This window comes from Populus euphratica, unplaced genomic scaffold (assembly GCF_000495115.2).
Source record: "Populus euphratica unplaced genomic scaffold, PopEup_1.0 scaffold139.1, whole genome shotgun sequence".
In the NCBI taxonomy this organism is placed as follows: domain Eukaryota; kingdom Viridiplantae; phylum Streptophyta; class Magnoliopsida; order Malpighiales; family Salicaceae; genus Populus; species Populus euphratica.
The window spans coordinates 1,475-28,015 of record NW_011499969.1 but is presented as its reverse complement, the minus strand read 5'-3'; the positions used below and the strand labels follow the sequence as shown (position 1 = coordinate 28,015).

General features: G+C 31.2%; 3 protein-coding genes across 4 annotated transcripts; 2 read left to right on the top strand and 1 right to left on the bottom strand.

Annotated features, from left to right (window-relative positions):
• Window positions 1-608: 608 nt before the first annotated feature.
• On the top strand, window positions 609-1,217 carry LOC105139182 (agamous-like MADS-box protein AGL62). Its single transcript, XM_011045541.1, has one exon. It carries the CDS (start codon window positions 609-611, stop codon window positions 1,215-1,217), a length of 609 nt encoding a protein of 202 aa, XP_011043843.1.
• A 12,656-nt stretch (window positions 1,218-13,873) lies between these two features.
• LOC105139134 (HSP20-like chaperones superfamily protein) lies at window positions 13,874-16,110 on the bottom strand. 2 transcript variants are annotated; one of them, XM_011045468.1, is made up of 6 exons: window positions 15,981-16,110; window positions 15,773-15,904; window positions 15,541-15,689; window positions 15,386-15,434; window positions 15,096-15,238; window positions 13,874-14,183 (listed from the first exon to the last, which is right to left on the bottom strand). In XM_011045468.1, exons 2-6 carry the CDS (start codon window positions 15,819-15,821, stop codon window positions 14,097-14,099), a joined length of 477 nt encoding a protein of 158 aa, XP_011043770.1. In that variant the 5' UTR covers window positions 15,822-15,904; window positions 15,981-16,110; the 3' UTR covers window positions 13,874-14,096. The 2 variants fall into 2 exon arrangements, with proteins under 2 accessions (XP_011043770.1, XP_011043768.1); XM_011045466.1 differs by having other exon boundaries at window positions 15,773-15,881; window positions 15,981-16,109.
• A 6,101-nt stretch (window positions 16,111-22,211) lies between these two features.
• On the top strand, window positions 22,212-25,566 carry LOC105139133 (vacuolar cation/proton exchanger 3-like). The gene is made up of 11 exons (XM_011045465.1): window positions 22,212-22,607; window positions 22,805-22,872; window positions 23,000-23,028; window positions 23,112-23,308; window positions 23,430-23,642; window positions 24,118-24,237; window positions 24,333-24,449; window positions 24,541-24,594; window positions 24,685-24,801; window positions 24,917-25,007; window positions 25,106-25,566. Exons 1-11 carry the CDS (start codon window positions 22,302-22,304, stop codon window positions 25,150-25,152), a joined length of 1,359 nt encoding a protein of 452 aa, XP_011043767.1. The 5' UTR covers window positions 22,212-22,301; the 3' UTR covers window positions 25,153-25,566.
• Window positions 25,567-26,541: the final 975 nt, after the last annotated feature.

The following is a 26,541-nucleotide window of genomic DNA, read 5'->3' as shown; positions in this document are numbered from 1 at the left end:
TTAGCCTAAAAACTAAATAAAACAATTTTTTTTTTATCTAATTTAAAAGTTTTTTCAAAGTGAAATCTTAGCGTGAGTTAAATGTTAGACAAAAAGTTATGACTCTTTTTTATTAGGTTAATTGTATAGCATGACTAGACTGTTATTGATGCATTGAGAATGCAAGTTTAACATAGAAACAATGAAGAAAAATATTAGAATCTTTAAGCAGACAAGAGAAGTAACATCAAATTGAAATTAGCATTAAAAACTCAAAATTAAATAAAAAATTAATAAAAAAAATTTTTAGATCTATTTTGAAGGACTTTTCAAAGTAAAATCAGAACATGATTTAAATATCAGATAAAACATTATAATTCTTTTCTTTAAATTAATTATATGGTATGACTAGACTGTTATCTGCATTCACTTCATCAGAACCCTAATGCATCACAAACACACAAGTGCAAGTTAAAAATGGAAATGTACAGCTTAAAAATGATAATTTCATTACCTGTAGCATTTAATTCATTGAAGTTTATCTTCCTATATGTACATCTCAAACCAAGTACGTAGTGCCATCATACATGTTCTAATACTCATCTATTATTGTGTCTTAGTTTTGAGTTATGGCTTCCAAGAAAACAAAAGGAAGGCAAAAGGTGGAAATGAAGAGAATAGAAAATCAAGATGATAGATCAATCACCTTCTCAAAACGTAGATCTGGGATCTACAAAAAGGCTAGCGAACTGGCTACTTTAACTAGGGCAGAAATTGCGATCGCAGTGTTTTCACCGGCAGGTAAGCCCTTCTCTTTCGGTCATCCTTCGGTTGAATCAGTTATTAATCGTTTCCTTGAAGATCCATTGGACATGGATAGCACTCATCATCTCGTGGAGGCTCACCGGAGGATGAGGATCGAAGATCTAACCCAAAAACGTAACGATATGCAACATCATCTGGACGAGAATAAGGAAAAGGGTCTCAAATTAAAGAGTAAGATCAAAGAAATGGATAGCAAAGGTTGGTGGGATACTGCTATTGACGAGCTTAACATCCAGGAGCTGATTGAGTTGGAAAAAAGGTTCAAAGAGTTACAAATGACCTTATGCAATAAAATCGCTGAGAACACCAGTACTGTTGCTTCTTCTCCACAGGCTCCAGAAATAGGCCATTCATTTGCATCTACTATTGTAAATGATCAAAATGATCCTGGTTTTCCTGATAAGAATCATTAAGGTAGGGTAAGTTCTCATTAATAACGTCATCAAGACGAAATCTATATGTATTATCGATAGATAATAAGATAGTTCATGGCCTGTATAGGGTTTGTGTCTGCAAAAGATTTAGAATCTGCTATATCTTTTGTTTATTCACTTTCAACTGTTACCTTGTTTACCCAATGCATGTGCGATGAAATTATAATTATAGGTGGATTGTATGATACCTTTTATTAATAGTTCTATTCCTTTTTTTTTTTTTTGAATTCTCACAGAAAACCATGAAATCTGATATATAATGTTCAAATTTGAAAAGTTAAGGAACAAAATTGTATAAATTCTTTTATAAGATTTACTGCACTCTATTTTTGGACAATAAAAAGATGATAAAGCTCATTTTAGTGTTAGATTGTTATGAAAGCACTGCTCATAATTTATTAAAATATAAAATATCCTTCAAATATAAAATCTTCCAAAATTAAACTAAACATTTCCATGTTATTATCCCTTTTGTATTTTTCTTTTCTTTTCAAAATTCATCAAGTTGTTAATGTTGGTTAAGTTTCCATTAAAATATTTGCAATTAATTTGAAAGCAATTTTTTTTTTTTAACTTTCTTAATTGATCACCCCATCCATTTTCTTTAATTTGACAGTAATAAATTTGTTTTTCTTAACTAAGTTTTAATTTATTAAAATATTTACAATCTAAGGAAGAGGATAGATTTGCCTCCAAACTATCATGTATTTTTCAATTAGATCCCTAAACTATCAATTGTCCAATAGAATCCCCTCTATTCAAATTTTGATCAATCAATCTCTCGTTGTGATCTACGATTAACAATTCATTAAATAGACAAACAATATGCACATAAGGTCACTCTTCTAGCCAAATTTTGGCACTAAATATGGGCTTTTTTTTTCTTTTTTTGTTTTCTACATCATTAATAGCTCGTATATAAGACTATGGACCTATGAAAACGCTCAAATATTACTTTAATTTACTTAATTGCTACTCTATATTTAGCACATGTTATATATAAAGAAAAAAAAGAAAAACAATATAAATAACTATAATTTAATTAGTGAATATGAGAGATACTATAAGTATCGCAAGACATTATAAGTGTTTAATAAAAAAAATCCAATACTATAATTATTTATTTAATATTTTTTTATAATATAATTATTGAGCATAAAAATACCTGTCAATCTTATAATTACATATTCAACAAACTTATATTAAATCCATCCTTAGAGTACGGAAACCAACACCTCTAAGGATTGTAGGTGATAGAATAAAGCTTTTTTAGTATTTTTGTTTTTTTAAAAAAATTTTAATTGTCACAAAACTCAATGTGATTTGAAAATATGGCTTAGACCAAACCATGGTTATGTATCCGATTACTAGGCCCAGTCTAGCACTCTTGTTGTTGGTTTAGGAGTGATGTCTAAGCCTGGGTATTGACCACACGTAAATTCTTTTTATGAAAATAATGATAAACTAAATAAAATGATAATCATTGATCCAACTAGGTTGACTAATTATAGACCTAATTATTGACCAATTATGAACCCAATTACTAGGCCTAGTCTAGCACTCTTGTTATTGGTTTAGGAGTAATGCCCAAGCCCGGGCATTGGACATGCCTAAATTTTTTTTATTAAAATAATGATAAACCAAATAAAACCTTAGCCATTGACCCAACCGGGTTGACCAAACTAGGTTTACCTGAAATCTTTGGATAGACTATAAACCAAACTAAACATCCTAGTTTGACCCAAAAACAACCCAAAACAAAATCAAAGCAATATATATATATATATATATATATATATATATATATATATATATATATATATATATATTAAACACCAAAAAACATAAAAATTTTAAAAATCTTAAGCAAAATGGATCAAACATAAAAAAAATATAGAATACAAAGACTAATAAGAACATTTACAACAAACTCAACTATATAACTTTCAAATCAGACCAGATATGGACATATCAAAGACACATATATGTTGTAAATCAAGTAAAAATCAATAATATAGTATTCATTCACTTCAATACCCCCACATATAGTGGATATTCGAGGTGCACTCCTTCTCATTACCACAAGATAGATGACAATTATCACTCTTGTCATTTTGCACAAGACTATCTAAGTTTTTTGAAACCCAACAGATAAAGGATTGGGAGATGATCAATGCTTAGAAACCTTATCTAGTACGGGGCTCTCTCTTATCTAGGCAAGTTTTAAATATCCAGACTCTCTAAAATTACATCTCCACCAAAATAAGCTTGGATAAATATGATGATCTCGTCAACTTAAGATAACATGTATAAAATACATAGAGTATCTTGGAATTGGTCATCTAAGGCAGTGATGCGATGTCTAATATCCTTTCTACAAATTTTTATGGATCCATGTATGCCTAGTATAATTATTTATAGCCAGACTCTATTAAAGGCTTTAACTATCTATACATTAAACTAGTGACACATTTTAATATAAGTATACCCACTAAACAAAGCTTCACAAAGCTTTTTGGGATTACCTAGCGAGACAGTAAGTCTATACGGGTGTGCTTGAAAAGGTTTAATGAGAAGATGCTAAATGTGAAAGAGTTGTTTGAGTTATGGCCTTAGAGGCTTTTAATAAATAGGGTAAATGAATGTGCTTTATAAAGAAAGTTTTATACTTTACCAAACAGAAGGTTTCTTGAGGTGAAAAAAGTCATGAAAAATCATATACGGGTACAAAAAGAAATTGAATTATGAAATGGACCTCTTTATTTTTATAAAGAGTGCCAACTTGAGGTACTTTTCAAGTGGAATTATTCCTCTAATCAAAATCAAAGCTCAAGGAATAACAAAAAGGGATCGACCTGTAAAAGTCTAGTATATCTTGAAAGGTTTTCCTCTTCTATAAGCACCATTATTGCTGAAATCTTTACTAATAATAAAGGTAAGGAATTTGTTGGGTATCCCCTGCTAATAAAGATGACTATTTACACTCACACCTCTAAGAAATTTTGTATGTTCCATTGACATAAAGAATATGATATCAAACAATGCTTTGCCTTGAGATAGAAGATTGAGCAGTTAATAGCCAAAAATTAATAGCCAAAGACTATATCCAATAGTTTGTAAAGAGGGATACCCCTACCGAATAAGGTAGATAAGAGTTTAACTAATATTGCCAAGCATTGTAGGAGATCAATGTGATCTTATGTGGCATTTTTGCAAGGGGTAACAATAGGAGTGGTAAAAAAATATAGGAAACAAGTTTTTTACTATTGTCCATCAACCAAACATATGGCATAAGCTCATCACGATCACGCTAGAAGATAGGGAATGAATGGTTTTCCCTTATGAGGATACTCTAACCATCTTAACTGTCTTGTCCAATCATCGTATCTATAGAGTGTTAATCAATTATAGTAGTGTAGTTAACATCTTATCCAGAAAAATGATATGAAAATAGGGATAAACCCATTAATATTAACTCCTTTAAAAACTTCTTTCATTAGGATCGTTAGCTTAGGTGTGACAACTAAAGGCTTATTGGAGGTCCCTATTACCATTGACACCTACTTTAAATGCTTAACTCTATAATATGCCTTTATAATTATTGATATAAGTTTGGTTTATAATGTTCTTCTAGGAAGACCCTTTCCCTTATCAAATCAACGCAGTGATCAACACCAGATATTTGGCCTTAAAACTCCTCATTTAAAGAGGAGTAGCCATTATACAAGGAAACCATGAGTTTTCTAGACAATATACTTTTTCATATCTTAAAGGGAAAAAGGTTTTAGTAGTGGACCAATAAGGTTTCAAGAAAGAATCGATAGAAGAGAGGACTAAGGCTACTGAAGATTTGAAGGGTGTGCTTCTCATGGAAGAAGAGGAAACCACAAAGATAAGGTCGATTTTAGAACTAAGGCAAGAGCAAGCATTGATAGAGCTTCCAAACATCTAAAAAATTAATTTTACTTTCAAGTACTAAAAAATGCCTGGGATTAGTCCTAGAATAGCCACACACTAACTAAGGGTTGACCCAACCTTCTCCTTTATTCATTAGAAGAAGAGGAATTTTAAGGCAAAAGATAAATGACAATAATCAAGAAGGTGGGAAAATTACTCATCTAGTTTTATTTTAAAAGTGATGCATCTTTATTGGTTGGAAAACATGGTAATGGTAAAGAAAACCACTGGTAAATGGTGGATATGTGTAGACTTCATGGATTTGAATAAAGCTTGTCTAAATGATAGTTTTTCACTTTCTAAGATTGATAAATTAGTGGACACCATAATAGGTTTTGAATTTTTTAACTTTTTTAACACTAACTCTATGTATCATCAAATCCTTATGCATCCAGATGATAAGGAAAAGAAATCCTTTATATTTACAATGAGGAATATATATAGATGGGTCCTCGAGGAATTATGCAAGAATAATACTCATAAGTCTAAAGGGAAAAGATTTTGAATATGGTACCTGTTTTTAGTTTCTAACCATTAATAATACATAAGAATATAAAGCTCTTTTAGGGAGATTGAGACTTACAAAGACTTTAAATTCGTATTCTCTCCATATTCTTATCTACTCCTTGTTGGTTGTTAGTGAATGTTAAAGGTTATATGAGACTAAGGAACCCATTATATTAAGTATCTTTAGAAAGTCTAAGTTCATTTCTCTAAAAAAAGTAAAGGTAAGGAAATCATCGTTACCCGTGTATTAATAAAGATAACAATCAGGCAGACCTTCTATCCAAATTTACAAGCTCGAACTCAGCAAAACTCTCTCTAGATGTGTTGATTGAAACTTTTAAGAAGCCATATATAGGGGAAGAGAGAGTGTTGACCACTCCAATCAATTTTGGTGAGGATTGGAGAACACATATCACGAATAACCTAGTAACTAGAGAGATACCTTCTGACACAAATGAGTCTATTTAGTTGACTAAGTGAGGAGATGGGTATTGTTTAGTCAATGATATCTTATATCAAAGGTCCGTCTTAGATCCTCTTCTAAAAAGATCATCTCCTAAATTAAACATATATGTTCTAAAAGAAATCTATAAAGAGATATATGAAATCCATATAGGCTTTAGAGCTCTTGCCTCTTAAGCCACCCGAGTATGTTTCTATGGGTAATAGATAGTTTGTCCTGATAACGGTTGACTACTTCACTAAATAGGTAGAGGATGACCTCTTAATAGATATAACTGCTAATAAAGTAATCTTTTTCATTTGAAAGAAAATCATATATTGATTTAGTCTTTCCAAAGTAATGATAATAGATAATAGGACCTAGTTAAACAAACCATAAAATAAAAAAGCAATGTCATAGACTCCATATTTATCATAGACTTTCTTCAATGTTGTATCCCCAAACCAATGGTTAAGCCAAGCTCACCAACATAGTCCTACTCAATAGAAAAAAAACAAAGATGAAATAATCCAAGTCAAAGTGGGCATAGCCATTATACCATGAAAACCTCGTTTCTCCTCAAATATGGCATTGAGGCTATGATACTAGTTGAAATTGGGTGTTTAAGCCCAATGGTTACCTACTATTCCCTAAAGCACAATGAAAAAGTATTGATAACCAATCATGGTCAACTAAAAGAATCTCGATTAACTGTGTTAATGAGGAGATAAGCTATTAACATCTAACTATTCAATACCATAATGTCAAGGTAAAAAACATAAGTTTTAAGTTTAAAGACCTACTCATAAGTTGAAAGTAGCAGATAATAAAGAAAATAAGGGTAAACTAACCCCAAACTAGGATGATCTTTTTAGAGTGATCAAATAAGTTAAAACAACCTATCACCTCCAAGATATGAAAGGAAAGAATATCCTTCTTGTTTGACATTCAAATCATATCAAAATATATCATAGTCTCCTTGTTTGGCATTCAAATCATATCAAAATATATCATAGTAGACTGGAATATAGTCCTTTTAAAAATAAAATATATTACATCTCTATTATACATTCTCTTTATCTATCATTAATGAAATCTCAAATCTACATAACTCTCTAATAGGGTTTTCAAGCCTCACGATATCGCTATAAAGGCCACATGCCTCCTACTCGCTAGTGTGATCTAAAGTCAACACATTTCTCTAATAGGGCTTTGAGCCTTATGCTATCGTCAAGGGTCAAATACAACTGATAAGTCTACTGTTATCCCCATAGACAGATGATAAAAGTGAATGTTAAATATAACCTTAATTACCTTATTTGTAATAGATATATCCAAACACTATGAAGAAATCATCAAGTGCATCCCTTAATATCGTTTAACAAACACACTTCTCTTAAGAGGCCCTTGCCTCAGCCTTGGTTGCCATTGGTTAACCTTCAAAGCTGCTGTATTTTAGCCTTTAAAGTCTCATAATATTACATTAGGGAGGGTAAAACATCCTCTATCAAGCAAAATTTCTCTAAGGTAATGCTTGTCTTACAAGCCTGCTGATCCCTATCCCATACTAACTTCCTATAGGCTTATTGGGTATCATAGACATAGTTATAAGCCTCATTAATCTCCTTTAACTAAGCTTCTTATTATATCTTTGCCTTCCTAAGTCTTTGAACCTCTTCCTAGTCTCTTAGTAGCCAAACCAAAGTCATCATCATTTGATTCCTTTGGACATTTTAGCATCTCCAAGAACAAGCTTTATTAGGAAACCCTAAACAAAAAAAATATATCAGTCTTCAAAAAAGAAAAAGTCTATATATATCTACTAGGAAAAAATCTTATATAGATTAGAAGTTGTCTAGTAAAACCAAGATGAAGAGTAAAGCTTTGATTAGATAGTTGGTTGACATCTGAAGGGAGATCCTGTAACCTTTTTATGATGTCCACAGTTATCAAGCCATTAGATTTCAAGAAGGTATCATTCTTTCCAATAAAAAACCACAAGTCTTTCCTCTTCTCCTTAAACAAGGGTAATAAGGAAATAACTACAAAGCCAAATGTGGTCAATTAGTAAAAGATCAGGTTATTGTGGCCACTGATGAGGGTGTAGTAGATATAAAAATGGGTCATAAAAGTGGTTGTTGCTTCCTAGCTAGTAGCATAAAACCCACGTTTAGAGGATACTTTTTTTGTTTAGCATTAACTTTTCTAGCAACTTCAGTTAAAATATTAGGGAGAGGTTTTCTTTCCTTCCTTTAAAGACTAGGGATTGATTTTTCCCCTCGTAGTAATAGGCTCAAACATGAGCTTATTGATAAAAGTGTTGTCCATCTTTTAATGACTATTTTCCATCTATATAAATCAATAACTAGATGTCCTCATAGTTTCAATGATAGAAATAGGAGCAGCATCATAGCTCATCTATTAGGCTTATTATAACCTTTTTATTTCACCTTATTATCTCCCATGCCACCCTTTTGTGCTGATGATCTTACTTTCTAATATGTTTTTGGTAAGGCTTTTAGGTTTGCCAATGCAAGTAAAAAATTATTGGACATCATAGTTGCTTTAGGGGCAATCATTTAAGGTATAACATTACCTAAATAATCCCATGAGTGGCTCTACCTTTATGATTACAAAATACTTCTTAAAAGCCTTAAGCAAGACCTATCCATTTAGGTGTAACTAGGTAATACAAATGTTGTAATGAAAAAACACATTGCTTATGATCTCATGTAGTTCATGGTGAGAACCCTTAGACTGTTTGTTAATCCTCTTTGATCTATAAGGAATTATGGCTAAATACTCCTCTCCCTGTTAGCGATTAGTCGTAGCTATTTGTTTGGTGGTTAAAGTACTTTCATCAGTATCCTCAGAAGCCCTAGGTAATCTAATATTTCATAGTGGGCAGGCACTAGCCTCTTAAGTCTTTGATCCAATTTTAATTGATCCTGACCCTTTACTAGAACCACTAGTGTTTGATAGTCCTGGTCTAAATGTAAAATCATTACTAGAGGCTATTTGTTTTCCACTTCTCAAATATATTTCTAAGAAAAAAGCTAAGTATAGGTATGTTACCTTAAGGTAAGCCCCTTTAAACTCAGCTTAGTGACAAACTACCAAGCTCCACACAATTATTCTCCTCCAAGAACACTTTTCACTTATCTGAATACTTTAGCAAAACAATTAAGAAAAAAGTTTGAAAGAGTGAAAATTAGAATTATAAATAAAATGGAATGAAATGAAGTTCTTATATAGTTATAGGTTTCCCCCAACCTTCGTAGGATTGATAACACATGTCATCACCCTCTCAAATTCTCAATGATGTAATTAATACCATATAAAATGCCCCCCGGGTATTTTTCGAGATAAGATGAGCATTTTTTCACCTATGATGCTACTTCACGCATAAATACTTTAGCGAAAGGTCTTAAGATACCCTTATGTTTTTTTTATATAGAGAAAAAAAATGAGGATCTCATTAAACAAAACAAAAAAATTTAAATCTTTTCAGTAAAAATATTGCAAAGACTAGAGGGCTACTGATGGACCAAAAATTTATTAGTATTTTTAGGAAAAAAATGCTTTTAATTAGCCTAAACTTATAATAGACTTTGAAAACATGGTTTAGACCCAAACCATGGTTGTAGGCGCAATTACTGAGCCTATACCTAACACTCTTATGGGCTTGGACAACACATTCGAGCCTAGACGTTGGGCTAGCAACCATTACCTTTTGGGCTAAGGCATCCTGAGCCTAGGTGTTAGGCCCACACCCAACACCTTGGGCTTGGATGTTGGGCTCAGGCTTAGGTGCCCTCGTAGGCTTAGGTGCCATATTTGAGCCTAAGCATTAGGCATACTCCCAGCATACTGTAGACTTTTAACCTTGCATTTGAGCCTAAGGACATAGTTAAACACTCTTGCTAGCTCCTTTTAGGCCTAACTTTATACCTTGAGCCAACCACTTTTCCCTCTCATTAATACATATGTAATGAATATTTGTCTTTCATTAATGTTCATGTCATGAACATTTATCCCCATTAATACATATGTAAAGGGTATTTGTCATCCATTAATGTTTATATTAGATAAATTTATCTCCTATTAATACATGTATATGATATATTTATCTTCATTAATGCTGCTAGGGCTAAACGACTCTCAAGTCCATCCACTCAAGCAAAAAGACAAGATTTATTGGTTATAAATATCCCTTAAATTATTCAGGTAAAAAAATTATTCTCATAGCAAAACCAAGACAAATAACCTTCTTAGATTTTAATGTTTTTTAGCAATATCATTACACTTTTCTTATATAAATATACTAGCTTAAACATCTGAGATTTTTTAAATCCACCAATAAAGAACTTTTGTCTAGATATCAAGAGCATTACATCAAGTCATCACCTTCCTTTTGCTATAAATAATATAAGTAATTATAATAACACTTGATTACCTCGTTAGTTATATTCTTAAGTTGACAAAACCTCCGGAGTCAAAACCTCAAGGAAAGGTTGTGTATTTAAGAGAGAGAGAGATCCCACGTACAAAACATTTACATTTCAACTACGTTATTCCAGTATGCCTTCATTAAGTCTCAACGATTTGGGGCCGCATTTAAGGAGAAGAAAATCCCACAACCTTTTTGATAAATTTTGGACTTTCATAGCCCAACTATATAGTATAACCGACACTTGTGCTATGAAAAAAACTTGTTTTGTTGTTAATATAAGTTATTATTCATGAATACCTGACAAGATTTACAAGTATTAATATTATTCGAAATGTAATTATGTTAATAATTTATAATCCAATTGGAACCTTTTTTGTGTGTGGTTTCCAGTTGAGTAATAAAAATAGTTTATATTATATTTGTTTGAAATATCATTAGTGGATCCTCTAACCTTAACAATTATTGTATCATTGTTTAATCCTTACGTCAATATCATATCTTAAAAGTTATTTTCAACTCCTTTTCTATTATTATCTATTTCTTTATTTGTAGTTTATACAGTTAATCTTCTTATAGTTTGACATCGATCTTGCTAGATTATTTATTATTTTGACACTTCTACACTTGAAAAAAAACATCAATTCTTTAATCGTGTCACCAGATCCAAGATTGTTAAAATTTATTAGTATTTTTAGGAAAAAAATGCTTTTAATTAGCCTAAACTTATAATAGACTTTGAAAACATGGTTTAGACCCAAACCATGGTTGTAGGCCCAATTACTGAGCCTATACCTAACACTCTTGTGGGCTTGGACAACACATTCGAGCCTAGACGTTGGGCTAACAACCATTACCTTTTGGGCTAAGGCATCCTGAGCCTAGGTGTTAGGCCCGCACCCAACACCTTGGGCTTGGATGTTGGGCCTAGGCTTAGTGCCCTCGTAGGCTCAGGTTCCATATTTGAGCCTAAGCATTAGGCATACTCCCAGCATACTGTAGACTTTTAACCTTGCATTTGAGCCTAAGGACATAGTTAAACACTCTTGCTAGCTCCTTTTAGGCCTAACTTTATACCTTGAGCCAACCACTTTTCCCTCTCATTAATACATATGTAATGAATATTTGTCTCTCATTAATGTTCATGTCATGAACATTTATCCCCATTAATACATATGTAAAGGGTATTTGTCATCCATTAATGTTTATATTAGATAAATTTATCTCCTATTAATACATGTATATGATATATTTATCTTCATTAATGCTGCTAGGGCTAAACGACTCTCAAGTCCATCCACTCAAGCAAAAAGACAAGATTTATTGGTTATAAATATCCCTTAAATTATTCAGGTAAAAAATTTATATTCTCATAGCAAAACCAAGACAAATAACCTTGTTTTTAGATTTTAATGTTTTTTGGCAATATCATTACACCTTTCTTGTATAAATATACTAGCTTAAACATCTGAGATTTTTTAAATCCACCAATAAAGAACTTTTGTGTAGATATCAAGAGCATTATATCAAGTCATCACCTTCCTTTTGCTATAAATAATATAAGTAATTATAATAACACTTGATTACCTCGTTAGTTATATTCTTAAGTTGACAAAACCTCCGGAGTCAAAACCTCAAGGAAAGGTTGTGTATTTAAGAGAGAGAGAGATCCCACGTACAAAACATTTACATTTCAACTACGTTATTCCAGTATGCCTTCATTAAGTCTCAACGATTCAGGGCCACATTTAAGGAGAAGAAAATCCCACAACCTTTTTGATAAATTTTGGACTTTCATAGCCCAACTATATAGTATAACCGACACTTATGCTATGAAAAAAACTTGTTTTGTCGTTAATATAAGTTATTATTCATGAATACCTGACAACATTTACAAGTATTAATATTATTCGAAATGTAATTATGTTAATAATTTATAATCCAATTAGAACCTTTTTTGTGTGTGGTTTCCAGTTGAGTAATAAAAATAGTTTATATTATATTTGTTTGAAATACCATTAGTGGATCCTCTAACCTTAACAATTATTGTATCATTGTTTAATCCTTACATCAATATCATATCTTAAAAGTTATTTTCAACTCCTTTTCTATTATTATCTATTTCTTTATTTGTAGTTTATACAGTTAATCTTCTTATAGTTCGACATCGATCTTGCTAGGTTATTTATTACTTTGACACTTCTACACTTTAAAAAAAACATCAACTCTTTAATCGTGTCACCAGATCCAAGATTGGTGAATCTAGTTAAAAGTTAGATCCAAATATTTTTTTAAAACAAACTGAATTAGGCTATCTAATGAACATTTTTTACTAAAAAAACAGTAAAAACAACGCTCTCATGACGCTACAATATTGTCCACAATATAAATATTTTATATCTTTAATATAGTATATAGTACAATGAGTTTATTTTTATAATACATGTTTTTTTTCACGTTTTCTAGACTATAGTATAATGTAGCCCTTTTAGTTAGTGGAAAATGGTTGAGAGCCAAAGAATTCCTGCGCCAAAACCATATAGGAGGAACGAATCCATGCGCGTCACATTTGTCTGTTTTCTAATCCATTTTGCAATCCAACAGTATCAACAGTTTCAATCCATCATCAGTGAGATTTACATTTAATTAGTGTCAAGGATAAAAGTGACAAATATAAAAAAATAAAGAATATATTTAATTAAAGAGACAGATATAAAATAGATTTTTTAAAAACAATTTTTGAATAGATTTTTGTACTTCCAAAATAAATAGAGAATAAAATGAGCCGTCATCATCTTTATCTCCGTTGTTCATCCAAAGCTATCCTAATATATTGAAATGCGTTCTGCATGATCGATCAGACTGGCTCCACAAAATTCTTATCAGATAATTTAGCTCAGTGAATATGAAGACATCCTTGTTTGTGTTTAAGCTGATTCAAACGTGTTTTCCCGTGCTGCAGTGCCCTGACAACGCTGATTTTAATCAATGCTCAAATTTAATGCCCAATTCCTTCTGGGTCATAGTCGGAGAGACGCCAACCTAATTTCCGATTTACTTGCATATTAATCTTCATTCTTGAAAAAGTTAATGCTTTCCCACCACATGTTATGCAACATAGCCGCTGTCAATTCCTACTGCTTCAACTCTGAAAGGCCGACTTGAGTTTTGCTTAATAACTTCAAAACACTTATTTGGGTAGGTATACTTGCTTCTCTAGCCCAAATAAGTGAGAAGCGGTTTTTAACTAGATCGACAAAGCACGTTGAGAGAGAGATCGAGAAAAAAACACAAGACTTTGATTTACAGTTGCACAATCAAGAAACGTGAAGAAGAAGAAACAAAGTGATACCACATCTTCACATGCTTATTACAAATATTGCTACAAAGACTGGTAAGCTAATTAAGTCTCAGGACTTAAGGGAGAAACACAAAACATCGTAACATTTACCAGAAGATTATCAGGATTTCATGACATGCTAATAAAGGCACAGCAGTGTTGTCAACCATTGCGGATACCACCCATAAAAGTTCTTGGATCAGGGCAGTTCCCAGTGAACTGAGCCTGTGAGAAGTCAAAGCCAGGGTTCTGCATAGAGAAATGTTCAGCAATTAGAATACGTTGGAAAAAATAAATTCTTGTGGCAGATTCTTAAAGAGTAAAAATCTTATTTATGGACAAAGATCTCTATATAAGGCTGTTATTTTTTGAAGTTAATGGAAATAACATAGCTCCATGCATCTTCCAGTCGCATTTGCACAAATGCAAATTCATTGCTGGACATATGGTGAATTTAACAGAAAAAATTGGTTCAAAGGAAAAATGGTATTAACAAATAGAATGATGTCAATCACATGTTTAATATGGGCACAGCAAGTTTATAGTCGGAGCTCATACAGCAAAAGAAAAAATTGCTATTTTATCATGTTCACACAGGGAGACACAAAAATACATGACATGATTACCAAAGTGATGAAAATCATAGCTATCCTAACACATGGGGGGTCCATCAAATAAACATCATTGAAATAACTGGAATACATCAAAACCAAAGGTGACTGATCATCTTTTGAACAATGCACATGATCAGATACAATCGCATCCATATCTACCTAGCATGCATGTGGTAAATTACAAGTCCTTGTGCAACGCTATCTTTTAGCATGATAGAAAACATGATGCCAAAACCACACCACAATCTAAAAATTAGTTTCACATATAAAATTCTGCTGCTGCTTGGAAGACCGGCATTGACAGTACACACAATTATATAATGATTAATGAAGAATTTTTGCAATTAAGACTCTTGGGCACAGTTCACAGATACAGGATAAAGCTTAACATCAAACAGAAAAATAGCACAAACTTTTAAGGAAGAAAACAATGTTAGCAATCCGTTATGATATACTCAATAAACAAGTCAAATACAATAATGATAATGCAACCAAATTAACTGAAGTAACTCAAACTGAAATGTCCAATATACTTGTAGTCATTCACCTCTTCCTGAAATCTCTGAAGCATAAGTCGCTTCTGCTCAAGATCAGAGGAATAAGCATCGAGTTGACCCTCACCCAATATCGGTGAAGCCCACGTCTGACCTTTGTCCCTTTTTTGCAGTGTTATGTGCATTATATCATCCTCTTCCGTAACAAAAAAACACCAATTTTACACGCAACACATAGAGCATAAGAAGTTGAACCAACTGTAAATTTATACTTCCCAACAAATTTTAAGACAAATCTACGAATAACGCCACCAAACTACGAAATAAGAGAAAAAATAAGTACCTAAAGTCCAGAAGGAAGAATCGGTCTTGACAGGGCAAGTAAGGTCATGCTGGAAAATCAAAGAAATTATTATGCATATCAAACAAACACTATCTACTCTCAAATAAAAATTAAAAAAAGAAAAAAGAAACAAAAGAAAAAGAGAAAAAACTAACGTTGAGATAAGGAGGGTTGCCTTTGATGCCAACTTCAACATGTTTGGACTGAATCTTGCAGTAAAACTGCTTGGAGTGAACATTTGGTGGTAAATTTATGTAAATATTTACTTCTTCAAGGGTTTGATCCCACTCAAATATAGTTTTACCTAAACAAAAACAAATATCAGAAAAAAATATTAATAAAAACAAATTGAATTAGAGAGAGAGAGAGAGAATTAGGGTTAGAGACCGTCGTGGACGAAGCTGTGACGCTTCTCTGGAGCCAATTTCTCAGCCATTACTCTCTAGGTTTTGTGTTATTTTTTTCACGTTTTCGCAGATTTTATTTAATTTCTATCCTGAAAAGGAGACGGAGAGAGAGCTGTATAGTTGTTAAAACCATAGCCAAGCAGATATAAACAAAGAGAGAGAGAGAGAGATCAAAGAAAGAGACTAACCTCAAGAATTTGAGCAGACGACTTGATCTCTGGCTCCGGCGACGGGGACAATTACGCGTCCAGACTTGAGTTTTATTTATTTATTTTTGTGTGTGATAATGGGCTTTGTGGACTTTTGCGGGTTTCCTCAAATGCTCAGGGGATTGATTCTATTTTAAATTTTATAAAAGTAGCGGATTGGGCCTTTTCTATTTTATTTTTTTTCCTCCTCGTTTCCCCTAAGTAATATTATACATTGAATTATACAATTAGACGGTTCAATCTTTTCATAGCAACTTACTTCCTTTTAGATTCTTTAATTTTTTTTTTTCACTTTCATCATTTAAATTTTTCTTTTTTTTAATATTATCCTTATAAGTTATATTTACATGATTTTATGTATTGAAATTTGTTTTTATGTACATGTTCATGTATAATCAATGTATTATAAAACATTTTAACATTAATTTTACATGATCAAACAAATTTAAATTAAAAAATAAACATTAAAATTGGAAAACAATGAGCTTCAACTAATACATTTATATGATCAAACTTTAAGTTTTGATGCTCCACTTGATTCTTATTTTATTTTTAACAAAAAATTTAAGTTCCCTTCCTCGTAAAGAAAAATTCACTCAAACAATTTTTTTTTAAGGTTTAAAATTTTATTTTTCAATATTAACTAGTTGTCTTATCTCAATCATATGATATAGGTTTATAGATTTGATATGTTAACTCGATTTTTTTATTTTTTGGTAGATTTTTTTTCGATTTCATCATTCAATATTTGATTAATATAGAATTAAATTTCATAATTGTTTTTCAGTTTGCTTTCTATAAGTTTATTTTTATCTCATTATGATTCAAGTTGCGAGTTTGATATATTAACTTGGGAAGACTTTTATTTTTTTAGTTGATTACTTTTTCAATATTAGATTAATTGAGAGTTGAATTTTATATTTTTTTTTTCAATTTGCTTTCTATAGAATTATCTCGATTTCATGATCTGAATCTTAAATTGTCTAAGTGGATCCAATATGTTTTTCTCTTAATATTTTAAAAAATATATTGTCTTAAATCTTTTTAATCAAATTATATTTTTAATAATCGAATGAGTTGTCTTTGGATATGTCAATTTAACTAAATTATATTGAGTCAACTACAAACAATTTAAATTCTTTTTTATGCTAGAAAACATGTTTGTAATATTTAAATATTTTTTTACTTTAAAAAACTTGATCTGAAATGCATAACACGAGCTAATGATCTAATAATTCTTAAAAATTGATGGAAAAGAAAGAATGCTTTCATAAAAATAAAAAGGGAGCAAAAGTGTTTGATGAGGCATGTTACAGCCACTAGAAAAACCTTAACTTGGCATCAATAGATGAAGGTGGTTTTGTTCATTAAACATGCCAAAAAATAGACCAGAATATTGAATTTTGTTTTAATTTGATTTAATTTTGGATGTTTGAACTTTAAACTAATGAATGATGTTTAAGAATTTTAAATATTTTTATTGAGATTTATAAGATATTTTGAGAAAAAATAAATTGAAAAATAACTTACACACACTGACACACACACATTTGGAAAACCTAAAGAAAAGAAAAATCATTTTGCCTTAGTCTATCCCATTCCCATGCCCTAAAAAATTGTTTCTAGTATATTGAACATGATGAGGTTATTTAAAAAAAAAGTAGTAACACAAATAATTTTAAAATCATTTTGGAAGGAGAATTCAGTTTCTGTTAGTTTATTGAAAAATATATTTTATCTTTGATTAAAAAAAAATATAAATAATATTTAATACAAATATTTTATAAATCACATATAGTAGTAAGTAAATTGCTTATACAACACTGTTATCAACATCCATTGTAATAATTAAGAGGTATGAAGGTTTTCAGAGTGTGAAGACATCTCTCTTTTAGATCCCACCTCTTACATTTTCAACCTATATATAAGTGGGTGCTCATTAATGGACCTTGTATTTGCTGGCTCGCCCTTATAGTTTGGCTCCTAGGAGTTACTGTTAACTGGTGAGGGTGTTCATCAGTGTTAGTGTATGTGTAATGTATTGAATCAGTTTGGTTATATGTTATATTGATTTTGTTTATGGAAACATATTTATTTTTAATATTTATCAAGTATTTAATTAATGAATCTAATATTTAATTAATGAATTTAAGTATATAGATAAAATTCTTAGGACAAAAATATTTTGTAAAGAAAATTATAAAGTTGTTATAATTATGAGATTTTTATTGCATCAAAGCATTATTTTTAAATGCTTCTAGTCAATAATCTATTAAAACTGAAAATTAATTAGAGATATTGAGACTGATTCATGTTATGCTCTTCCTTTTATAAAAAAAAAAACAATTGTTCTCATAAGCTGAAGTATGAGAGATATCTATAACTAATATGTTGGTGTTTATTAGATAACAAGTACATTGAATTGACCTGCAAAACAATTCTATATGGAGAGATCACTTGTGTCTATATAAATATTAATGTGATGGTTGTGTAAGTAATCTTTAGATTTGAAATAACCAAGTTATCTTATATAGAGAATAATATGTTTTGATCCTATTACATGTTGTTATAATCAAAGCTAACAAATGAGTATGTATTGAGTATAAAATGCACTATATAAGGGTACTTAAGTAATCAAGAGATAATTCATCACCCTAGATTAATTAGAAAAAAAATGTTTCATATGTTTTAAAATAGTATTAATTGTAAATCCTTATATAATGTGGAATGAGAATTGAAAATAGTTTTAAAACTTATTTAAAGAATCAATGACTATAATGTTGAGAACAAATATCATTTGACAAAGTGGACACGCTCCATACTATAATATCTAAATTGAAATATTTTTTTTATGAATGAATAATAATTATATTGAAAAATTAGTTACTGAAAGGTTAAGTCAAATCACTTATAACTTTCTTAATACTTTGGGGATCATTACAAGTTGCTAGACATTATATTTAATCTTCAAATATAAATCAATCAATTATTGAATTGATAATAAATTAATAAATTTTATTTTATTTTATTTAGAATTGTGATTTATATTTGGGTCAACTTATTAAAGAACCTAATGTGTTGCACACATATAAAAACAATTACTCAAAAATTGAAATGAAATAATTAATCAAGTGTTACTTGATTGTAAATAAATTTTAAAAATTAAAAATTAGAATATAATTTATATAAAGAATTAAAATTCTAGATCTAGAACAATCAAATAGGGGCTTGATTAAATAATTTTTTAAAATTATTCTAAAATAATATATGTGATATTATTCAGGGAAAAATTAATAATATGAGTACTAACTGTTACATAGAAAATACAAAAGAAAGGAATTAGTACTCAAAAGTATATCGATTCTTCACTCCTAAAAAAGTGTAAGAGATTTCTCATTGATTATTCATATAGATTACTATAAAAGATTAAAAATTTAGATAACTTATAATTTATCACAATTTATATTTGAAACAATTATTCAAAATTAAAAAAAATATTTTATCTTCATGTAATTTTTATATAAACTCTAGACAATTATAGATAAATATAACATGATCTAGGGACTTTTTTTCATTGTATGTGTATATATATATATATATATATATATAAAATTTGCAGAAACCTAACAATTACTGCAACCACGATTTCTAAAAGAAAAGAAGGAAAAAAGAAAAACAACACTGTCATCACTCGCCACATGCAATATTATTGAACGAGTCGTTTTTGTTCGAATAGAGTTTTCCATTATACGTACAGGTCTATTGATCTTATGAATATCAACATCTTGTTACTGCATGTCAGTGAATTTTAACGAGTTAATCAAGATTTTGTGGTTTTTATTGATTAGTGATGAGTCTGCATCATATATATGCAGGATGCTGAAGGCTGTATTCCGTATATTTCACTCATGAACTATATAAATTATGAGTTGGTTATGCATCTTATTGTGGCAATCAAAAGATGAGGCCAAGACACAAGTCGTTGTGGGGGAAAACCTAAAACAGTGGTGATTGTCGGAATAAGAAACGCCTCCTTCCAAGCAAGTAGCTCAGCTGTTACTATGGGAACGAGCAACATTTAGGTAAATATTGGATTGGATGGCGGTCGGAAGATGATCGTTGTTTTGGACGGTAGGGATAAGAAATTTCGGCCAAATTTCATTGCTTTAGAAGAATCTGACCAGTCCAATGGAATTTATGCTTTTGTACTTGTTTATTTACTTCATTATCACTCAAAGACATGGAGGAAAAATAAAATAAAAATCACAACCGTCTGATTCTTCTCGAGGAGGCCTTGAAAATTCCAGGAAGGTTCTAAACTTTCTTGGGTACTTATACTGCTGCCATATCTTTAATATGAATTGACGGGGAATGATTTTACTGTTGTTAAAAATGGACTCGAATTGATTTTAGGTTAACGTTATGATTGTATTTCTTGTTTAGATGTATATGTTATGTATAATTTGTCTTGTCCGCCCTAAGGTTATTATTCAAGATATAGTCCCTTGTATATTTTGTTCTTGAATATTGTATTTTTTATTTTTATTTTTTTAATATTTTTTCCTGTTAATATATGCAGAAAGGATAAAGAATACGAGTTTAAAGGATGTATTTGGTTCTTATTCGAAGATTCAGGGATGAGAGGAACAAGATGTAACATAAGACAAGTACACTTGTGTTTGGCAAAAAATTTACTCTTCTATACTAGAAAAACTTGCATTCTTAATGGGAGATTCTTTACGGAGCTTCTCTATCCGTCGTTTTTTTTTTCTTTCATTTATTTCTTTCATTTATTTTTTAATTTTATTCTTGTATTTTTTTACGGTATATATACTTTTCAAATCAATGGAATCATGGAGGACATTCTCATATCATTTAACCTTAAACTCAGCATGTTTTTACTATAAATTTATATTTATTTACTTGTGTATACTATTTTTATTTCACTATATCATGCATGTTTTTACTATAATTTTCTAACAATATTTTTAATAACATGGAAAAAATTATTATTTTAGTAAGAAAAAAGGGTAAATTTTAAAAATACCATCCAGCTATATAGACAATCACAACTTTATGGCCAAACAATATTTTATATCAATTTTACCTTTAAATTTTTTAAAAACTCAAGGATTTTCACCCAGGTTATATATTTTTTTAATAGAAGATTTTTTTTTGGTATGAATTGTCTGTTTTGTAAGCCTTGCTTCTCTTAAGAAAAAAAAAATAACCCACATATAAATCCATCTGGTCTGGAAAACACCCCTTCTCAAGAGAGTATTTACCATCAAGGGTATTCTTGAAAAAAAAAAGAAAAAAAGAAAGTGAATTGATCAAATAAATAATTCAATGACAAAATCCATCACTTAATAGTCTTATTGGTTTCATACATTCCTAAATACAAAAGTGATGAATTTCACTTTCTAAATAATGTATTGACCAATTGTATCAATGAGTTCGATATTCCAAAAGCATTGGTCCGTAGGTATTCCTGAATTTTAATTTAATTCCTTATGATTAACACGTATATTAACCAGCTTTATTTATTTTATTTTCTTGAAATAAAAGACAAAAAGTAACAAGAAAAAAATAATCTTAGAATAGATAACTGTTGATTAATTAAAAGCATATAAGATTAGATTGGAAAGTAGTGCGTGAGACTTTATATATATTTGACGCATACAATATATATAATTTAAATATTTTTTTTCTAGGAAATATTGTTGATAAATTTGGCTAATGTAGGGGCAATATCCGATTCATCAAATGTTATCATCTCATCACATTTCCCTTTCTATATTTAATATTTTTAATTGGTTTGGGCTGGGCTATTAATCAAGTATATAAAATTAAACGACATTCTATGTATTAAAAATGTTAATTTACACTATTTAAATATTGTTATTAATTATTTATTTCTTGCTATCTCAATGTAAGAAATCTTCGATTTAAGTAATAGGGATGGAGATGAGTGTAAAATAATAAAATTTGTTTTCTTCCTTTAATAATATAATTTGTTTTCATTTTTTATGATATGAGTGCAACACCTAGACAATATCATTAGCAAGTACGTGGACTCCCATGCAAGAATGGAAACAAGCTGGGAAAATTCCAGGAAGCTACCCTAAAAAATAAACAGCAGTACTCTCGGGCCTTTCTACCTCGAAAATATTTAGTTCACTCATATCACGCTCTCTTGATATAAATAGCCCAAGAAATTAAAGCTACCAGGGATCACTTGGATTTCCTTCACGTAGAAGGTTAATTGTGGGGTGGTAGCTACACAATTACCATAATAACATGGACCAGTACTACTCACAGGCTGATCGGGTCTCACCAGACTTGGAAAATGGAGATGCTAATTACAAGGTAGGTTTTAGCATCAATAATAAGGAGGTCTGTGTCAATGGGAAGACACCACAGAATATATCGTCTTCCATTTTGCGCAATAAATCTGATCCAATGCTTGTTCCGTCGAGTGCTCGGTTTCAAATGCTTTGGGATTTCCTGACCAATCTTCAAGAAGTGATTCTTGGAACTAAGCTGGCTGTTCTCTTCCCAGCCATTCCTCTAGCAATTGCTGCTGACTATTATAAGTTTGGAAGAGTAAGTTCATCCTTTTTTTTTTGGTTACACAACGTCCATGTCGTTGATTTTCTATATGAGAAAAGGGAATTGATTAAGAAAACTAATTTCATTGCAATATTTACCAACTCCTATACATATTTAATTACACACTAAGATGGTATGTGTATGTGTGTTGTTGTCTCTCTGCTTGATTTTCAATATTCCGTCACACGTAGCCATGGATATTTGCTTTGAGCTTGCTTGGACTCACCCCACTAGCAGAACGTGTCAGCTTCCTCACCGAGTAAGTATGATGCTATATGTGCTCATCTTGTATACAAGTACTTTTAGTATATTTTATCCAGTAGTTTTCCTGACATTAATTTTTTATTTTTATTAATTCTCAATTTTCTTTTTCTGATTAACCGCAGACAAATTGCGTACTTCACTGGTCCGACAGGTAGTTTAAATTTACCATAGATTATTTCTAATTTTGGATGCATGCTATCATGTGAAAATCGAAGATGATTTTACCATTTGCAGTTGGAGGTCTCCTTAATGCAACATGTGGCAATGCAACAGAGCTGATAATAGCGTTGTTTGCCCTCTACCAGAACAAAATACATGTCTTAAAGTATTCTCTTTTGGGTTCCATTCTGTCAAATCTCCTTCTAGTTCTTGGGACTTCTCTCCTATGTGGAGGCTTGGCCAACCTAAAAAGGGAACAAAGATATGATAGAGTACGACTCCCTATCAAAATTCAAGAAGAAATCCAATTAATTTTACAGATAGAGTAAGTAATTATTATGGTCGAAATACAATTAATTATAATATATTTTTTTTCTTTTTTGGCTTTCACAGAAGCAGGCTGACGTGAACTCCCTACTCTTATTACTGGGGTTGTTGTGCCACATGTTGCCACTGATGTTCAGATATGCGATAGGGGAAGGAACCGCCACTGCCTGCTCTACTCTTCAGTTGTCCAGAGTGAGCAGCATTGTTATGCTTATAGCATATGTTGCTTATATCTTCTTCCAGCTGAAAACTCACAGGCAACTGTTTGATGCTCAAGAGGTGATTAATTAATTAGTACTAAATGGAAATAAGTTTAAGATAAAAACTATAAGAGGCTCATTTTTCTGCAGTTGTAATATGAAGTATATTTCTTTTCTGAGCAAGCTAAGGTCAAAAGAATTTACTAGGACTCATCCCAAAAACGATTTGAGCATCAGAACTTTCTTTGTTCCATGAAAGCTACCCTACTTTCTACTTGACCGTCTTGTAAATTAAGTTTGTTTTAAAAGACATCTAAAAAATGGCCTTTTCTTGTTCATCCATCAATTATTATTATTATTATTATTTGTGATGGTGTTGTTTACCAATATGTTTAGCTGGTGCCTCACATTGCATGCAGCACATGAAGATATATGAGACTCAAACATCCTTAGAATGTTCTATTCAATGAGTTCACTCGGTTAGGCCAGAAGGAAATATTTAATCCAACGTTGATTTTAATGCATGGAACTTACTGGTTCAAGTTGAATGGTAGGAAGAAGATGATGACGAGGAAGAAAAGGCGGTGATAGGATTTTGGAGTGCATTTACTTGGTTGGTAGGCATGACAATTATCATAGCTTTGTTATCTGAGTATGTTGTGGGCACAATTGAGGTACATTACACTTGAGAATTGCTCAAATATTCTTTATGAGCACATTAATGCATCTTCTAATTTGTGGATTTCATATTATAATGTTTCTCAACCAGGCTGCATCAGATTCTTGGGGCATTTCTGTCAGTTTCATCAGCATAATTTTGCTGCCTATAGTGGGGAATGCTGCAGAACATGCTGGATCGATCATATTTGCTTTCAAGAACAAGTTGGTATGATTTGTTAGACCATGCCAGTAGTCTTACTCTTATATTTTGTTACTAGCTAAGTTTCAATAACACCAACTATCTGGCTGTTATGCAGGACATATCTTTAGGTGTTGCTTTAGGTTCTGCCTCTCAAATTTCAATGTTTGTGGTAAGATTAAAGTATCCCAGGAAAAGAAAATCCTTTGCCAAATTAACCTTGGAAAGAAATCATGATGACTTTTTTTTTTATGGGCTCTAGGTCCCTTTATGTGTCGTTGTTGCCTGGACAATGCACATCCGTATGGACCTTGATTTCAGTCTCCTCGAAACTGGTTCTCTTGCTTTCACAATAATTATCACAGCCTTCACTTTACAGGTATTGTCACCTAATATTTTTTTTTAATTGCCAATGATAATGTATGTTATGTTGGATGTTAATTATTTAGCTGGTTTGTAAATTTTCTTACACTAGTTTTTTTCTTTACTTACAGGATGGAACTTCACACTACATGAAAGGAATGCTTCTTTTCCTGTGCTACATTGTTATTGCTGCATGCTTTTTTGTTCATAAAATTCCTCAGAGTAAGTTCCAAGCTAGGAAAAATCTAAGTTATGAATGATTAAAGTTTCCTCACTCCGTGACTTCTCACTGCTAATGTTTCCGAAAACTCTGTTTGTAGATCAAATCTCGGAAGGCAAACCATTCACTGGACTATTTTCCGCATAGCTGCATTTGCGTGTGGGGCTTGATCCCCACAAAGAGTGGTCCACGGATCAATTCAGTGCATTGGCATTCTGGTAATAGAGGATGGTATGGTAAATGAGAGCCTTTAAGAGAGTTGTGAGGCCATCAAAAGTTGAGACTGGCATTTTTCGTATTTACAAGGGAGCTCTAGAGAAGAAACACAACTACTCATGGAACAAGTTTCTGTATAGCTACGTGTTTATGTCTTCCCAATAATATTTCGGTACTGAATTGAGGTGCAAAAGCAGTAGTGCAGAAATGCATATAGTTTTTTCCCTGTAGATGTTAGTGTGCATGTATTTGATTAAATTCACTGTATTATGTTTATAAGAATAATCTGTCTTCACTTCTTGCAATTCAACAATCGAATTAATAAAGATAAACAACTTTCGATATTAGAGTGTATTATGCCTGATGAGTTAATTTTATTAAATTTTTATTTATTTTTTTTTGTAAATGTATGGGTTTGATATGTATATCAAACTCAATACACTTGGACTTAGCAATGCATCAAGTTCAAGGTTATATAGATCTAACACACATTCCAGACACAATATATTGGACTTGATAGTTAGCCAAATCCAAAATGTTTGGACTTTGCAGTACGCCAAGTTTAAGATCAAAGTCTAAGATAGCATGGATCTGACATGCATATAAGATTCAATACACTTGGACTTGATAAATTAGCCAAGTTCAAAATGATACGAGTCTAGCATATATACCAGACCCAATATGCTTAGATTTAACAGTGTGTCAGGTCCAAGGTGTCATAGGTCTGGCACACGTATTAGACTCACTATGCTTGGAATTGGTAGTACGCCAAATCTAGAGTGATGTAGGCTTGACAAGCATACTAGATCCACTATGTTTGAACTTGGCAGTATGCCAAGTCCAAGATAATTACCATCCTTTCTTCACATGTATAGGAGAGTGACCAACCTCCTTTGGGTTTAACCGAAGGGAAGAATTCAGTTTATATAAGCTTAGCTACATTTGATGTTTTAAACTCTATTTTCTTTACACCTTTTTAGGTGTATAAAAGTCTTTCAATGACTTACCATATTCTAATCAGGTAGAGATTTTTATCCCTCATTCAATAATATTAGGATAATGACCTTATAAACCCTCCATTATAGGCTATAAATACATTATGAGAGCTTCATGAAAAAGGGTTCATAATCTCTAATTTTCTACTGCATTTATATTTTTAGAGCATCTCTCTCTAAAATATTCCTGTATTTTCTCTATCTAAAAAGATATTTATTTAAGCATTAATATGACAACCCCAATAGGTAGATCAATTTATCCATTTGACTTCTAGATAAAGGGTAAATGGAGTATAATTTTTTTTTGCTCACTAAAATTTTGTTA

Coding starts and splice junctions, on each gene's coding strand:
- LOC105139134 (XM_011045468.1), bottom strand. CDS start 15,821: ATGGCTGAGAAATTGGCTCCAGAGAAGCGTCACAGCTTCGTCCACGAC. Junction 15,435..15,540: donor GCAACCCTCCTTATCTCAAC/GTTAGTTTTTTC, acceptor TTGATTTTCCAG/CATGACCTTACTTGCCCTGT. Junction 14,184..15,095: donor TTCAGAGATTTCAGGAAGAG/GTGAATGACTAC, acceptor TTCTCTATGCAG/AACCCTGGCTTTGACTTCTC.
- LOC105139182 (XM_011045541.1), top strand. CDS start 609: ATGGCTTCCAAGAAAACAAAAGGAAGGCAAAAGGTGGAAATGAAGAGA.
- LOC105139133 (XM_011045465.1), top strand. CDS start 22,302: ATGGACCAGTACTACTCACAGGCTGATCGGGTCTCACCAGACTTGGAA. Junction 22,608..22,804: donor ACTATTATAAGTTTGGAAGA/GTAAGTTCATCC, acceptor CGTCACACGTAG/CCATGGATATTTGCTTTGAG. Junction 24,802..24,916: donor TCACAGCCTTCACTTTACAG/GTATTGTCACCT, acceptor CTTTACTTACAG/GATGGAACTTCACACTACAT.